This window comes from Mustela lutreola, chromosome 4 (genome assembly GCF_030435805.1).
Source record: "Mustela lutreola isolate mMusLut2 chromosome 4, mMusLut2.pri, whole genome shotgun sequence".
NCBI classification, from domain to species: domain Eukaryota; kingdom Metazoa; phylum Chordata; class Mammalia; order Carnivora; family Mustelidae; genus Mustela; species Mustela lutreola.
The window spans coordinates 196,984,141-197,001,603 of NC_081293.1; the positions used below are offsets into that span (position 1 = coordinate 196,984,141).

Below are 17,463 nucleotides of genomic sequence, written 5' to 3' on the forward strand. Positions count from 1 at the left end.
CCTTGGGATCATGACCTGAGCTGGAGGCAGACACCCAATGACTGCGCCACCCAGGCGCCCCCACTCTTCATCGTTCAAGTTAGAGCACCAATCCTTTCTGGATAGCTGTCACAAGACAAACCCCCCCCCCCCCAAGTTTTGAATCCTTCTGTGTATCCTAACAAGTCACAATTGAGCATCTGATTTATGCCCTGTCATGTTCTCTCGTCACTGCTGGCTTCCCCATTAGATCGTGAGCTCCTTGGGGGTTTAAGACGCCATCTGGGACTGGTTTTTGTTTTACATAGTCTTAGACGTACTATAATCAGCGCTGAAAAATCATGGCTGTGTATGTTTCCGCATAGGGACGGCTGCTGAGGTGTGATGAATCCGCATCACTACGGCGGCCACCCGCGTGCCTGGTGGACCAAGGCGGCAAGTGCTAGTCGAGTTCAGATCGATCATGCAGAGCCCTTGGCCGGTCAGTAAATTAGGTCATACTAACAAAAATGAAGGCCACGGACAGATAAAGTAACAAGACTTCCCGCAGCCCCCCCCCCGGGAATGGTTGTTCACAAACTTGTTGAAAATGCAGATTCCTGACCATTCCTGCATCTCTCTCACCGAACCAGATGGAATCAATAGGTCGGGGCCGGGCATCTGCACTTTAACAAGCACCACCTGCCCCAAGTATGGGGTACAGGTGGCAGCAAGGGAGCCTCAGACCACTCTGAAAAACGTGCCCCAGGAGAGTGGGTCTCAAGTTCGGCCCCCAGGTGAGCAGCATCGGCAGCACCTGGCAACTTGCTAGAAATGTTTTCATTCCTGGTCTCCCCCCAACCTACTGAACCAGAAACCCTGAGGCAAGACCCAGTGACTGGTGATCTGATGAGTCTTCCAGATGATTCTGATGTGCTGCGTTGTGAGACCATGGCCTAAGGCACGATTTCAGATCAAAGGAAGGAGAGTTATTCTAGCTCCGAAAGACTCGTCTTAAGTCTGCATCCACGCCAGCGGGGAGGGGCGCTGGCGCCGCGGGGAGGAGGCGAGTAAAGGGCCCAGAGACCAGAAAAGGAAGGTAGGGACCATGGCTTCTTCGTTCTTTATTGGACACTTTGTAGATGTCACGCAGGTCTAAAAGTTACACTGTTAAATAATTATTTAAAAACCGACCAGGACTAAAGCCCTGGTCCAGAGCTCCAAACCAGAAGCAGAAAGGAATGGGGGCGGTGGGCTGGGGGGTATCCTCCAACATCACCAAAACCCAGAAAACGAGGACCCTAAGCTCTTCCACAGGCCAGCCCAGGATGTGGGCCCTTGGGCTAACCCTCAGGTGCCTCTGGCTGCATCACTATCCGGTCAGTAACCAGCAAGGAGCTGGCCAAAGAGCCAGCTGAGTCCAGACATGGACAAAAGTAACTGGAAGGACAGGAAACGGACAGGTACTGTCCAGCTGTAGATAAGATCACAGAGTGCAGCTAAGGCAGGTGGGGCGGGGGGGGGCTGGGGAGGGGTATTGCAGCAATGCAGGAGTGTGGCCCCAGAGGCCCAGCCCAGCCCGGGCAGGGGCTCACACATTGTGGGTCCTCCTGGTGAGCTGGGGCTCTTCGCCCACCAGCTTGGACTTGAGGTGCTCCTTGTAGGCCAGGATGTCTCCAGGCCACTTGGTGATTGTCTGCTTCTCACAGACCCAGATTTCCTGTGCAACCTAGAAGGCAAATTTTAGGCTTAGTAATCCTGGCCAGCACTCCCCGTCTCTGCCCAGAAGACCACTGTCAGGCGAATCCAGGAAGAACCCCCCACCCGGCCCCATATCTAGCTCAGGTTCACCCTCTCGAGGTGCTTTGTGAGGCCGAACCCAGGGTCCTATAGCTAGCAGGTTGAAAGCCTTCCAAGCCAAGAGCTGCTGTGTCTCCTCCTCTCCATTCCCCCGCAGGGCTGAGACCCTTTGAGAGGCTTCCCTCCCAGCTCCCTTTTCTCCACCGCACCTTTTCCGAAGCTTCAGGGAAATGACCAGCAGCTTTTCCAGCAGTGACTGGTGGTAAGCCTTTGACTAATCCAAATCCTCCTCAGTATAATACTATTTCTGTGCTAAAGAATCTTGGGGCAATAGTAAAGCACCCTGCTCTCCAGCCAGCTCCCTCACCAGTTCTGGCTAACTACCAAATGGGCTACCATTCCCAGATCACTACTGAAAATCATGAAGTATTTCTACTAAGAATCTCTTAAGTTTCTCAGAGAGCCATAAAAACTGCTCATCACCCTGTTTACACCAAGACCGTTTCCTACATCCAATAAACATGTATTAAGTGCCCCCCCGCCCCCCGCCCATGCTATGACCGTTCTAGCCAAGCTTCTCCTGGACGCCGTCTGCTCTACTCCCGCTCCCGCCGGGGGCCTCACCTGCTGAATGAGTCTGAAGTCATGGCTGACCAGCATCATACCACCCTCAAACTCATTGATGGCATCGGCCAGGGCGTCGATGGTCTCGATATCCAGGTGGTTAGTGGGCTCGTCCAGGAAGAGCATGTGGGGGTTCTGCCAGGCCAGCCAGGCCAGACACACTCGGCACTTCTGCCCATCAGACAGGTTCCGAATTGGGCTCACCTGAGTGGAACCATGACATTCATAGAACCTGCTGTTACTCCCACCACAGGAGCATGGGCCCCCCCCTCCCCACGCTTCTCCATTAACGAAAAGGGAAGACCCAAGATCACGGAGCGAGATGGTGACACAGCTACCAGTCTCTCGAGGCCTGTAGTGATAAACGTGGAAGCCTGATGCCCCTGCCATTACTAAGGCCATCCTCTTGCTCTCTCTCACCACTTAAATGGTAACTAATTGGAACAATCTGGTGGGTCCTCAATCCAGACCTAAATCCAGGAACTCGTTTTCTAGGTTCCAGTTTCGCTTGCCCTCAAGCACTATGGTTTATCTTGCTGGTCTGGGGCCAGGGCATGTCAGAGACAAGCGAGCTATCCCTGCCCCTCCCCCACAAGATGACATGAACCCTAAAATACATATGACCTAGGGCAAAGGAAAGCTAGTGGATGCTGGAATCAAAGGGAGACACTTTAAAGTAAACAACTTTTGATCTCAGGGTTGTGAGTTCAAACCCCACTCTGGTTGTGGAACCTACTTTAAGGGGGAAAAAAAAAAAGGGGGGGGGGGAAGCGACTTTTGGGATAGCTCCCAACCCCAGGTCACCAGGACAGTGTTCCGGGACCACACAGCCCGATCTCCCAGTTATCTGGGGCTGCTCAGCTGACCTGCTGTTTCCCAGTGAGACCGTATCGACCAATGATCTTCCTCATTTCTTCCTTCTCCTTGATCTCGGGGTAACACTTCATCATGTATTCCAAAGGTGAGAGGTCTAAGTCCAGTTGCTCTTGTAAATGCTACAGGAAAAAAGAACCCACTCAGATGTGCTTGGCTTTCCACTTCAAAAGGAACCCTGCTGGGTTAAATGCTGAGTAACTCTGCCTCTGCCCAGGCACCTGTTCAAGATTTCAGGAGAAGCAGGCAAAAGCTGACTTGGTCTCATGCAGCCCCCTTCCCACAGCCTGGACACCACCCTGTACCCCAAGGCCTGGCCTTTACCTGATGGTAACGCCCTATCTTGACATGTGAGTGTTTTCGGATCATCCCGTCTGTGGGTAGTAGCTAGAAAGAAGAGAATTAGGTGGAAAGATAAGCACACAGAAAGGGAAACTCGGTCCGAAGCAGACACGGCAGAGCAGGAAAATAAGCATATGTTCACTGAAGATGTCTAACTTCCTAAACAGAATCTAGCCCCCCTCACAGACTGCTAATCTGGCCAAGCTAAAAATATTTAGGAAGTTCCACTGAAACAGATGTTCTCTAGCGAACCAGATACATACGACACAGTCTACTTAGTCATTAAATATCTACTACAGAATGCACCACCTGTAAAACAAAGGACTTGGACACACCCACAACATAGGTTTTCTCAAACAAAAACATTATCTCTAAGTGCACATGTTCCTCTAAAGGCTCTAACTGAGAGACAGGAAAAATGTTGGGACGCATGTTTTCTCTCACACTCACACTCACACACTCACACACGCACAAATCCTCCTTCCCTCCCTCCCTCTGAGAAAACAGCTCCAAACTTCAGCACTGCTGGTGACAACAACCCCCACCCCGGAAGCCAGCTCACTGGCCGCCAGAGGCTCACTCACCACCGGCGTGCTCAGCCCCTCCAAGCGTAGTGGCCCGAACCCCTCCCTCTTCCGCACACACATTAAGTACCTGCTCTTCGAAATCCCACACCCCAACTCGGCACCGTACCTCTCCAGTGAGCAGCTTCAGAAGAGTCGACTTCCCTGCTCCGTTGGGCCCCACCAGAGCCACTCGCGTATCGAGATCGATACCAAATTCTAGATTGTTGTAGATGCAAGGCTGAGGTGGGTGTGAGAGAGAAAGGAACACGAGGCTAGGTCACCCACCCATCTGGCTGGTAGATCAACCCCGCCATGTGCCCAGTCACCACCCGAGGAGGTAGGAGCATGGAGGAGGAAGGCAGCTCTCACAACAGACCCCGACCCTCCACCCACCAACTCAGCTGAGCAGTTTTCCTCCCAAGTACTTGAAGAGGGGTCGCTGTGAGAGCCTGGATGTGGCACCCGAGCTACCACGCCTGAAACAGCCCGTGACCGCACGGGTTAGCAGGCAGGTTCAGCAAAGAGCAGCAGACTCTCCCAGCCAGTTGATGCTTATCTTATAAAATGCACCCCAGCCTCCCGACCACACAGGAGTACTCACCCCATCTTTTGTATACTTGAAGCTCACATTCTGCACCATAATGACAGGTGGAGGAATCTTGCCACACGGTGGGAAATAAAACGACAGTGTCTAGAAAGAGGAGACGGTGCTTATCAAGTTAGGTTGTGTCCTATCCGCCACACCACAGGCCACTAACTTTACCCAAGCGGAGCCCACCTTGTCGCTCACGACCCTCTCTGTCAGTCCCGATGCCATCATCTTCTGTAGTGTTTTCTCCTTGCTCTGGGCCTGCCGGGCCAGCTTGGCACTGCCATGACCAAACCTAGCAATGTAGTTCTGAAAGAGACCACAAAGGGGGCTTGGAGTACGGGCAGGTGCCAAACAACTTGTTTTAAATGTGGGGTAAACACGGATGACAACGTCTTCGGACTTCCCGCTCCCCCAAATTCCCCAGATACCCTCATCCAACTCTCCTGGAGAACATGAGCTCAGCTCTACCTTCATGTGTGCGATCTGGTCTTGCTCCCAGTGAAACCTCTTCATCTGGTTCTCCTCCAGCTCCAGCCGCGTCTTCACGTACTGGTCATAATTACCCTGCAGAGAAATGTGCCAGGCAAGGCAGGCAGCTTTAACCTCGCTCCCGGCTCTCAGGGTTTAGGGGGTACGGGATGGCATCGCACTTGGCCCTGGCTATAAGCCCGTGCGGTACAGAAAGAGGAAGTACGTTAACAGAGCATACCCTAACCCAGAATCTGAGCTCTTTCAAACTGTATGCCTCTCACTCTTAGCTTAGCCAGAGCAGGACTCAGAGCAAACCCTCGGGTTAGCCATAAAGACACCCACGGTGCTGGCAGTGGTCCTGACTGTACGGACATCACGAGGCTCACAGCCTTCCAAGAGCACCTCCTACTGCTCCCCACCCTGCTTCGAGGATGAAGCCCCACGTGGGCTACAGAAACTGCACCCAGAAAGGAAGACAGCAGACCAATCAGATTGAGGACCCAGCAAACAGCACAGTTGGACTGTCATGGTTTCTATCTGTAAAAAGTTGGACTCAACCTAAATATTCATCAAAAAGGGCCTGACAGGGCGCCTGGGTGGCTCAGTGGGTTAAGCCGCTGCCTTCGGCTCAGGTTATGATCTCAGGGTCCTGGGATCGAGTCCCACATCAGGCTCTCTGCTCAGCAGGGAGCCTGCTTCCTCCTCTCTCTCTCTCTGCCTGCCTCTCTGCCTACTTGTGATCTCTCTCTGTTAAATAAATAAATAAAATCTTTAAAAAAAAAAAAAAAAGGGCCTGACAAATAAGCTACTAGATAGCTACACAATGAGATATCATGCAATTACTGAAAAGAATGAGGTTACTCCATACGTATTCATGTGGAAAGTAGTATAAGACATATTAAAATATAAAAGCAACCTACAAAAGAGAACAACTATTAACAATACAACTCTCATATGTATACAGGAAATTTTCTAAAATCCTTGCAAGTATACATGGAATCTCTGGAAGGCCATATAAGAAATGATTAATACTCCCACCATGAGTGTAAGATGAATGGAAAGGACTCCTTTCTTTTTTTGAAATACAGAAAATGAAAAGGAAAGGCAGACAAGTGGGCTGTTGAGATCCTGACTCCCATTCTTCATGGGTGGCGGGGTAGAAGTGCTATCGTGAAGCAGAGTTAAGTAGTCATTCAAGAAGGCAGGGAGTGACAGGGCCTGCCTGGGCACCATGAGAAGCCCACCTTCTTACCATAAGGCAAACACGCACCACGTACACAGGCTGCCAGTCGATGGCCTACAATCTGAGCACAACTGCTTTCAGACTAAAATAGAACAGGCTGCAGAACTCCTTGTCCACATCTTTTTATAGCAACAGGTAGAAAAGGGCTACTAAATGTTGGTCTTTTTTTTTTTTAAAGGAGAGCTTTAAGGAGCTGATAAGCACAGAGGTTGCTGTGGAGAAGCTGGGGCCTACTCACCGTGTAATACTTCAGCTTCTTGTTGTGCATGTGAATGATGTTGGTACAGACACCATTCAGAAAGTCCTGGGAATGGGAGACGAGGACCAGGATGCGCTTAAAACTGTAAAGCCAGAGAAAACCAGTCAGGGAGGTGTGCAAAACTGTGCTGGTTCACAACAGTGGAGCAGAGAGACCCAGAAACCCTTCATCTTTTGCCATCCTTACTCCAGAGCACCCTTTAGATTTTACAGCCCATTCCGGGCTCCCAGCAACCAGCCAGGCCACCAGTGCACAAGCCACTGCCAGGACACTTTAATGCCTTTCAGTGTGAGTTTCATCAATCTTCTAATTTTCAGCAGAATGGAGCAGAGACGGTCATTTAACATGGTGGTAAAATAAATGTATGTCCACAAACAAATCCGTAAGTGTCTCTAATAGGTGGGTGGGCAGAACTGAACAGGTGCAATAAAATCACTACACTCGGCTGTTTGAAAGATGATACCAAGTCACGGCAGAGACCACTAAGAGCCTGCCCTCAGAGCTGCTACAATATGCCCATTACTCAGCTCTTTAGCCATATGTCACGGTATCGTGATCCTAAGTGGGAGTCCCCTCTTTACATGAGGCATAGAAATATGGTTAAGAGAAAAATACTATCTGAAGACACGTCTGAAGTATAAAGGTGTTGTATTTCAAATGCGAAGAACCAAGAAAGTTAAAGAAAAACAACAGGCACGTTTCAGACTAAAAACAACCAATCAAACGAAATGGCCTGCACTAAAGGCGCTTACCGTTTTTTCAATCTGGCCTCCAACCGGCCTGGCCTCAGTTCCTTTTCCCCCTGCTCTCCTATCCCTGCAGTTTCCAGCCATTCATTTCATTTAGACTCTGCTCAACTCCCCCCTTCCAGAACCGGCCCTCTCCCAACCCCCAGCCCCAGCCCCTTACGTCTTTAATTCTTCTTCCAACCACACGCAGGCATCGAGGTCCAGGTGGTTGGTGGGCTCGTCCAGGAGCAGCATGAAGGGGCGAATGAAGAGGGCTCTGAAGGACAGGAAGGGAGACAGAGGCCTTCAGTCTGCTGGGGGCTACACAGGAGGACAATGCCTTGCCTTCTACCTACAACCCTGGTCAGGCCTGACCTCAGTCCTGAAATCTCTTCTAGGGTCTCTGCCTTGGAGGAAAGGGGAGAACCAGGAGAGAAACCAGAACTGAGATGAAAGGGCAGAAAATGGGGCTAAGCAGCACGAGGACAGCACAGTTTGAGGACAAGGTTGTAAAAGTCCTTACAAGTCTGGAAAGTCTTATACACTGAAGTTGATGACCATCGGGAAGACAAAAATATAGAGGATATCAATTATTAAGGCAGAAAGTATTCAAGCTAAAGCTATCTGATGGGGTTGCCAGACTTTAGCAAGGAGGCCAGAAAATGTTTTCTTCTTAGGTGGACTCTCAAGTCGGCAAGAGCGAGGCCAAAGCACTGCTTCCTAGACCTGCAGTCACCACAGCGCAGAGCTTTTTAGAAATAAGATTTCCGGGTACCAAATGCCAGTATTCCAACTGGACAGATATGAAGAGGAGGCCAGGAAACTTGTACTCCTAAGAGCTCCTCAAGGGAACCAGAGGTAGCTAATCCTTCTCTCCCGTGGAGCCATGGTTCACATGGAACGCACAGGCAGCCTCGCTAAAGCAGTGCCCCAAACCTCACCAACTCCCCTGGCAGGGAACTGTGGGGTGAGGGAGCCACCTATTTAACTGGAGACTTTCTGGGGGAACTGCTGAGGGAATGATGGTCTCTACAAACTCACTTTGGATCCAGGTCATAAGAGGGAAGGACAGAGTTCTTAATAGCTGCCTAATATTCTATCTTTACGTAGCAAGGATCAGAAGGACTGAAACACAAAAAAGAACGGGAGTCAGGAAGAAAGAAACGGACCTACTTTACCGTTTTACCTAGGGTTGATCCTAGGATTCCCAAACACTGCCAGAAACCCAACAAAGATCACTTCAGGCAGGAAGCTCACTCATTAGCCCAAGCATACCACCCCCTCCATCCCGCTGAAGTCGTGTCTTGTTACTGACCGCTGGCCTCTGTTCTCAAGTTCTACCGGAGTAAGCGTTCAACCCTGAGGGCAATGGGGAGCTACAGAGGGTAGAGAAGGAGGAAGGAACCCACCTGGCCAGGGCAACCCTCATTCTCCAGCCCCCACTGAAGTCTTTCAGCTTCTTGCGCTGCATGGCAGGAGTGAAACCCAGTCCATGCAAGATCCGCGAGGCCCTCATCTCCGCCTTGTCGGCGTCCAGCTCTTCCAGTCGCTCGTAGAGCTCCATGAGCTTCTCACACTCCGCTGTGGGCAGTGAATGGCTTGTGAGGCTCCCTGGGCCTTCCCTGGGAGGTCCACCCCCACCCCTAGGTCTGGAGCCCTACCATCCTCGTGCGCCAGCCGCTCGGCCTCCCTCTCCAGCATGGCCCGCTCCGTGTCGACTTCCATCACACACTGCAAGGGTGTCTTGTCACTAGGGGGCATCTCCCGAGTCAGATGGTAGATGTCAATGTGCTCAGGGATGGGCACTTCCCGTTTCCCAATAGCAGAGAGCAGCATGGACTTTCCTGAGGAGAGCGGGCACAGAGGGGAAGACGACACTCAGCACGGGTCGGTCTGAGTCCCCTCTATGCGTCCCTCCACTCCAGCCAAACCATGACCTCACCATTTTGTTGAGGCCCTTCCTTCCTTCCTTCCTTCCATACAGTCAGAGCCTACTATTAATTACCCCCACCCCCGCTGCTTTCTGGGGCTGCCTTTCCGACATTCCTCCAGTGCGGGTCCCACCCCTCCGTGAAGTCGGTTCACCTACAGTGGCCTCACACGCCGCCACCGCTGCCCCCCACCCACTTCTCCAGCACCTACGGTCTGTGACTCCTCCTGTGGTACTTACCACATACTGCTCTGTACTGCTAGTTCCTTTTCCCTGGACATATGTGGTCTCCCACCCATACTGTAAACTCCTTGCTTTGCACATAGCTGGTGCTAAGTAAATACTTGTTGAGTGACAGGCGAGCCAAGGAGAGACACCTCCCACCTCGCCTTCCAAGGGCCTCACCAATTCCATTTAAGCCAATGAGGCCATAACGGCGGCCTGAGTTCAATTCCAGTTTGGTGTCACTGAGCAGCTCTTGACCATGAAAGGTGAGGGAGAGGTTGATAATGTGGGCGTCGGTACTGTTGGGGTGAGAGGCAAGGACACCAGTGACAGCTCGAGCAGCAGCTTTCTTCATCTCAAAGTCCTCTAGCTCCTTGGTCAGCAAATCCACTTCTGCGGACAGAAAAGAAGTTTGGGAAAAGGGTAAGACAGACCCCGCCCTTGCACTCAAAGAGCATTCAGACAGCTCAGTTAGTAGAGAACCAAACTTTTGAACTGAGTGTCCAGCGTTCAAGTCCCTGTTTGGGCACTGGTGGTCTCTGCCCCTTACTTAGGTGACCAAATGTTATCATACGAAGGCCCATAACGCTGAAAAAGGCATGCCCTGCAGGACCCGGGTTCAAGACCAAGTGGAGCTCACGCAGATGTTTCACAAGATTTACAGAGCGCATACGCTGTGTATAGATGTTTACAGAGCGCATACGCTGTATATAGATGTATCCTAATACCCTCCTTTCATGGGCTATTTTTTCCCCTCACAACTTGTTCTTTTAATTCTAACACCTCTTGTTAAGCAACATAAGTGCATGAGGGGAATGGCTCGAACTCCCAATTTTCCTTCATATATATGTGTTAAAAGAGTCATTCCTCAAACCCAAAAGAAAGCAGGAACTACAGAAGTCCAATTCTCTTATTCCACGACCTAGTGGAATTCCGTATTTCACACGTGCTTGTCAGCAGTGGCAAAGGGACCAGTGTGAGGAAACGCATAAAGAGATCAACACACGCAGAGCTAAGGCTGGGATAACCAGAGGTTCCCAAATCTGGAGGGTTTCAGAGATGCAAACTGACCACGAGCTGTTGTGCCGCTGTGGTTTTTCAGGCATGAGTACATCTTTAGCCTGGGAAGAATGATTAATATTATTGGCTAATCAATGTTGAGTTTACTCTGTGCCCAAGACTGTGCTGTATCATCATTCTCCATATAACTTAAACTCTTTTTTTTTTTTTTAAAGATTTTATTTATTTATTTGACAGAGAGAAATCACAAGTAGACGGAGAGGCAGGCAGAGACAGAGAGAGAGGGAAGCAGGCTCCCTGCCGAGCAGAGAGCCCGATGCGGGACTCGATCCCAGGAGCCTGAGATCATGACCTGAGCCGAAGGCAGCGGCTTAACCCACTGAGCCACCCAGGCGCCCATAACTTAAACTCTTACAACACATTCTTACAACACAATTACAATTCTTAATTCTTAAGGTATATACTTATAATATCTCTTTTATAATGAAGAGGTTAAATTACACAGCCAAGGTGATTAAGGTATATACTTATAATGTCTCTTTTATAATGAAGAGGTTAAATTACAGAGCAAGGTGAAAAAATCTAGTTAGTAAAAACAAACAAACAAACAAAAAACCCCCCAAAACCAGTTAGTGACAGAGCCAGAATTTGAACCAGGTGATCTTACCTATGTCACTATAGTACCTTTACAGAAAGGAAAGTGCCCTTGAAGTATTATTTTTTTTAAGATTTTATTTATTGATTGATAGAGTGAGAAAGCATAACCAGACAGAGCAGCAGAGGGAGAGGGAGAGACAGGGTCTCCACTGAGCAGGAAGCCCGATGTGGGGCTCGATCCCAGGACCCCGGGCTCATGACCTGAGCTGAAAGCAGACGCCCCAACCGAATGAGCCACCAGGTGCCCACTTTGAAGTATTATTGAAATGGACAGAAATGGGGGCAAAGGGAGTCCTGGTAAGCTTCTTCCAAAAGAGAGTAAAATTATTTATTTACCTTTTTGGGAAGGAGTCAGGAATTACACATGAGGTACCACTACTATGGGAATTTTCTGATTTTTTTTTTTTTTTTTTTAGTTTTTGTTATCCTTACCTATGTGCCCTTAGTGATTTTACAGAATCCCTGAATGCGAGAAGACTATGTGCTTGTCCTCAGGAGGAATAAAGATGAGGTAGAGGGAACGGAGACAGCTCCTTCCTTGGGGACAACAACTCCGAGAGAGGGGGCGAGTGGTGGTTAGTCTCAGGCCACTCCAATACCCCAACCTGTTAGGTGATCAGTAGTGCTGGTGCCATTATGCACCCTGGGGCTAACCCTGCTCTACCTTCAAGGAGTCAACACTGAGGGCACAGACTGCTCCTCTAGACAGAAGGCAGGCACTCCATATCCACCTCAGCTCCCGGCACAGTGTGTTATAAATAAGTGCTTGATGAACACTTTTTGAATGGAGATCAAAGTTTTTGTTTCCACTGAGTGAAGGAACTTTCAGTCTCTTTTCTATGTGGTTGAGTTATCAGGCTTCCCACGACTCCACTTCATGCCAATCCCTATTCTAGATGCTGCGTAAGGAGTTGTTTATGATCTAGATCAGCAGTTAGTGAACTTTTTCTTAAAGGGCCAGATGCTTAATATTTCAGGGTTTAGGGGCTAAGTGACAAAATCAAGACATTTGAAATGTAACCATTTTTTAAAAAATGTAAAAAACCATTCTTAGCTTAGGAAGGGGATAGCTTAAAAAAAAAAAAAAAAGGCCAACTGCCTGTTTTTATAAAGTTTTACTGGAACACAGCCACACTCATCATTTGAAGAGTGTCTGTGGCTGCTTTCCACTACAATGGCAGAGCTGAACAGCTGCAAGAGACCATATGGCTCACAAAGCTACAAATATTTACTATCTGCATCTTTACAGAAAAAGTTCGCTGATCCCTAGTCTAGAATTCCATCTGTTCAGGCAAGAGGAAAATCAAAATGAAGGGAAAGCCATATACTCTTTTCTCTTGACCTCTTTTAGCTTACAGCATCTGGGATCTAAGTCACCTTCCAAGCTTCAAAAGTAAGAGACTTAAAACAGACCTCATTTTCCTAGCCCACAGCATCCCAGGAAGCAGTTGCCACTTAAAGAAAAGTGAGAGCACTGAAGAGATGGAAAAGGGATTCTGGAATAAACTTCATCCAAGAGAATACCACAGACGTCACAAGAAGTCCCTCTCTACTCACTCCTCAAACAAAAGGCCCGGCTGAACTCCAGTGTCTGTTTTGAAGAGTGTCACGTTCTAAAGAAGGTTAAGCTGTCAGAGGTCACTTTCTCTGGTATTTATTTTGATCTTTCCATACCTTAGTACCTAAGACAGACTGTGTGACAGTGGCAATCAGTAAAGGTTGGAGGATGATGACCTGGAACATCAAGTAATCTCAAACTCAGGAGAAAGGACCGTCGTGGGAGAGGGAGCAGAAACGACATGGGTCCCTGACAATAAGAAATGTTTGAGGAGGATTGGAAAGAAAACCTATGTCACATTTCAGAACAGCAGCTGCCTGAGGAAGCAAGGTGAAAACCAAAGCTCTCCTATAACTGAGCTGGGGAAAGCACAGCTGGGCTCCCTGGAAATCCTATTTTCCTAGGGGCAAAACTGAACAAGAAACTTGTAATGGGAACCATGGACGACAGTCTCAAGGAGGATTCACTTTGCTACTTTTCCAATTCAGCCAGAGAGAGCTGATGACAGACACTGCTTCACCATGGTTGCCTGGAGGGGACCCCACCTCTCTATTTTAGAGATCACAACTCAGCCTCCTCATTCATTCCCATCATTTTCAACTTGGCAATCCTCCACTACACTGACGGGGAATAAAACTTCCACGTGGCCTGATCTTACCGCACCAGCTTTCTCCCATAATTCTTATTTTGGACACAATTCCTACCACTCAATTTTGTCTTCTCAATCACTTTTCTCTCTCCCTTTTCTGAATTCCTATCTGTTATGACTTGTATTAGTCATTTTGCTCTCCTCTTCAAACATTTACTTAGTATCTCCATCTGCAAGGTCAGACCTACAAAAAAGTATTACCCAAGAAACATGATCCCTGCACTCAAAAATCAAACGATTTAGATGAAGAAACAGAAGACACAACATAAAAAATAATACTACACGACAGCACAGGGGTATAGTGGATGGTACTATTTTAAAGGTCAGGTTTGGTGGGGAAAGTTCTGCTATCCTGAGCTGGGCCCCGAGAGAATGTCAAACACAGCTAGCACAAAAATTGTGGTATTAGAACTTAGTGTATAAGGGCAAAAATGTCATGGCTAGGCAAAGGACAGCAATCATCTGGTTGGACCAGGTCTGTTTGGGGAATTTTCAGAGGGGCAGGAAAGAAGGCTGGGACGAGACCTCCCAGGGCCTAGAAAATTCTGTTCGTGTCTCCCCAGCTGGGCTGTAAGTTATCAGAGAGCAGACAGTTCAAAGTACATCAGTATGTAGCACGGTGCCTAGCACTCCAGACGTGCTCAATAAATACTTCCCGAAGTATAAGTAACAGAAAAGCATCTTTTCCCAGGAAAAATCCAAAAATGCCATTCATAAGCTTCCCTCTTGGTAAAGTTACTACCCCTGGAAGGACAGAGGTATGATGTGGCAAAGAACCTGGCACACTGACCACCATGTGTTAGAAATGGAAAGTGAGAAAAGGGCAAGGAACTGACCTCCTCCTCGGGCTTGCATGCACAGCGCCAAGAGAGCACAACAGCATACGTGTGTTTGCCACTAGGTAGGGGAGAACCCAGTGTTCGGTTTTCCTGATCAAGAACAAGAGGGCACAAGCTCCGACTCTATCAGTCTGGGTCACCATGAAAAGTTTGGTGGCACCAGATACATTTGTCTCCAGTGCCCGCCGGCATCAGGATTCTGACTCCAGCCTGGGCATCCATTAGGTTGTAGCAACCATCCCAGGAACCCACGTCTCCCTCAATTCACCTGTGGTCTCTCGGCCGTTGGCCTCATTTTTCTCCTCTGCCACCTGTGGTTCTGTGACAGTGTCCCCGTTTTCTTCGTGTCCCTTTCTGGGCCGCTGTCGTGCTTTGGCAGCTTCCTTCTTTTTGGCTGCCTTCTTCTTGGCCAGGTCAGAGGGCATGGTGATGAACCAGAGGGGCACGAAACTGTTCTTACAGGGAGCCTGAAGAAAGGCAAACACCCCCAAAATCCTGAACTTGTGGTAGAATGCCTGGGCCCTGCTCCATCCCGCTCAGGAATTTTCCTCTCAAGCTTCGGACACCCTGCTCCGCCCTTGCCCAGCCGCTCCAAATTGTGTGAGGGCGTCTCAAGCCAGTTCGGGTCCTGGGCCGCTCTTCTAATCTCAACATCTCTTCCCTGAGGCTTTGTCCACCAATCCTCACGGACTGCCTCATTCTGGAAACGCTCCTCCTCTCGGGGCCTCCAGTTAGGGACCGGGTTCTGCCCCCTCGGCAGAGGTCCCCGTCTCCGGTTTCCCCACAACTTGGCGCTCGGCGCTCCAGCCGGCCGCCTCGCTTTCCCGGGCTTCCTCCTCCCATCTGCCTCATTCCTCCTCTCCCTGGTCCCCCTCCACACCGCCGAGCCGTCGGGCCCAGCTTCTTCCCGGGACGCACTCCTCTTCCCCTCGGTGAGTCCCCTCCGGGTCTCCTCACTCGCCACCCCCGGGACTCTCCCCGGCCCCCGCCCGTCAGCGTCTCTCCCTGGGCCCTTACTTCTCCTCCGCAGCCTCCTCCATCCCGACCCCGTCCCTCCTCCCTCTTCTCTTCTTCCCTCCCCCCTCACCGGCCAGCACCCTCCCCCCGGCGCCCCTTCCCCCAACTCACTGGGCCTCGCCGCTCGGCCTCTGTCGCAACAGAGCTGCTCCTTGGGCTCCTCCGCGTGCGGCCGGCTCACCAGCCAATCACGGCATCGCGCGGCTGTCGGCGCGCCGCCGCGCAGACTCCTGGGAAATGTTGTCCTCGAGTTGCGGAGGCCAGGGCAGAGACGTCTTCTGAGAACTACCGCCTATCGCAGGGACCTCGCGGGCTCGCGTGACGTCATCAGGATGCGCGAGGGTGGGGGGGGGATTAGAGTCCCGGAGCCAGCAGCCGACCTGCCCACTTTGGTCCCTGGAAACTGCGACTCCCAGACTGCTCCTCGGATAAGGGGCTGGGCCTTCCAGGCTTTACCCCGCCTCCCAAAAAATATGATGAGTTCTGTGCCGATACTGTGTTTATAGGGCCGCCCAGCCGGCTCAAACAGCGGGGCGAGCGACTACACTTCCCAGCATGCATCGGGCGGGAGTGGGTCGAAACAATGGGGAGAGGAGAGGAGGGAGGCGGAGGGAGGAGGAGGAGGAAAGAGGGGGGAAGAGCGAGGCGACCGGACGAGAGGGCCGAGGAAGGAGCGTCGCGACGGAGGTGCTGCGAAGAACAGAATTCCTCTTTGAAAGAAAGACGTCCTCGTTTAATGGAACCGAGATTTTAGCTGCCAGTCCAGTGCTAACCACACTTCTAGAGGGTGTCGAACGTTGTCGCCGAACGTTGTCCCCGAACCTTGGCCGCGTAGCCCCCACACTCCAGGATGGTTAGGTTCCGTCAAAGCCGTGTAAGTCTGGTGGCAAGAGCTCTGAAGTTTAAAGAAAAACAAAAACCAAACAAACAAAAACATCTTTCCTGAGTTGAGCTGTATCACCTGGTAGGTTTGTAACCTTGCCTTTTTTCTCTTGAGTCTTACTGTTTAAAATCCCTCACGGACTTCTCATCGCCCACACTGTAAATCCCAAATTTGCAGCCTCAAATACAAGGCAGACCTTTTGTGATCCCTGTTACTTCTCCAGGCTTCTGATTAGCGGCGCCCCACCGTCAGTGACACAGCTAGAGAGAGGCAAATGAAGCTTTTAGTCCCTTTGAGCACCTTCTCCAAAAGTGCCAGCGCATTCTGCAAAAGTGCCCCCCGCCCCCGCAGTTAAAAAAAAAAAAAAAAAGCAGCTAACTCTTCTCACCATGGAACTAGTTTTCCTCCTCAAACTTGATGTTCCACTAGACTCTACGTGTATGTCAAGTAAGCCTTGCTATTTCATGCTTTCACACCTTGAGGATAGCTTTTTCTAGAATATCCTCCACTAATTAAGTGGCCATTATATGTCAGGCTCAGAGCTAGATGCTGGAGTTCTAATGGAGACGAGTTATTCCCTGACCTCAGGGAACTCACAATTAAGAAGGAACATTTATTTTAAAAACTTTTTTAAAAAATCTTTTATTTATTCATCAGAGAGAGAGAGCTCCCATGCTCACAAGCAAGGGGGGAAGTCAGTCAGAGGGAGAAGCAGACTCCTGGCTGAGCAGAGAGCCCCTGCAGTGGGGCTCAATCCCAGGAACCTGAGATCATGACCTGAGTCGCAATGCAGACCCTTAACCTACTGAGCCGCCCAGGCACCCCTGCAAAACCTTTCTTCATGAAGCAGAGAAGTTATATATGGTTGTGGGTTACATAAAATCACTCATCCAAGCACTTAGCCTCTTGGGAGTACTGCCGACAATATGCCTCCCTCTCCCAGCCTCATTAAAATGTGTGGTTACAGGCAGGTTATGTTAGAGAATGAACTCTCTAAATGTTAGAGAACTAACATTTATTATGCTCTTACATTTATGCTATCCCATTTATCCCACCCTCCAAACTCTGAGGGGGGTATTAACATTTTGCATATTAGAAACAAAAGCACAGAGTTGTTAATAAGACAACACTTCTGGTAGGAGACAGTGCCAGGATTTGAGGGTGGAATTTTCTGGTCTGTAAAATGGCTTGGCATGGCCTGAGAAAGACTAACCAGTGAATTCTCTGAA

General features: G+C 49.9%; 1 protein-coding gene across 2 annotated transcripts; it reads right to left on the minus strand.

Annotated features, from left to right (window-relative positions):
• Positions 1-1,405: 1,405 nt before the first annotated feature.
• On the minus strand, positions 1,406-15,594 carry ABCF2 (ATP binding cassette subfamily F member 2). Of its 2 annotated transcripts, none has more exons than XM_059172275.1 (15): positions 15,463-15,594; positions 14,603-14,801; positions 9,792-10,004; positions 9,118-9,300; positions 8,866-9,037; positions 7,638-7,733; positions 6,708-6,810; positions 5,224-5,319; positions 4,942-5,061; positions 4,765-4,854; positions 4,291-4,401; positions 3,580-3,642; positions 3,249-3,377; positions 2,383-2,586; positions 1,406-1,687 (listed from the first exon to the last, which is right to left on the minus strand). In XM_059172275.1, the coding sequence occupies exons 2-15, from the start codon at positions 14,757-14,759 to the stop codon at positions 1,550-1,552; spliced, it is 1,875 nt and encodes a 624-aa protein (XP_059028258.1). In that variant the 5' UTR covers positions 14,760-14,801; positions 15,463-15,594; the 3' UTR covers positions 1,406-1,549. The 2 variants fall into 2 exon arrangements, with proteins under 2 accessions (XP_059028258.1, XP_059028259.1); XM_059172276.1 differs by lacking the exon at positions 15,463-15,594 and adding an exon at positions 15,352-15,433.
• Between the last annotated feature and the right edge of the window lie 1,869 nt (positions 15,595-17,463).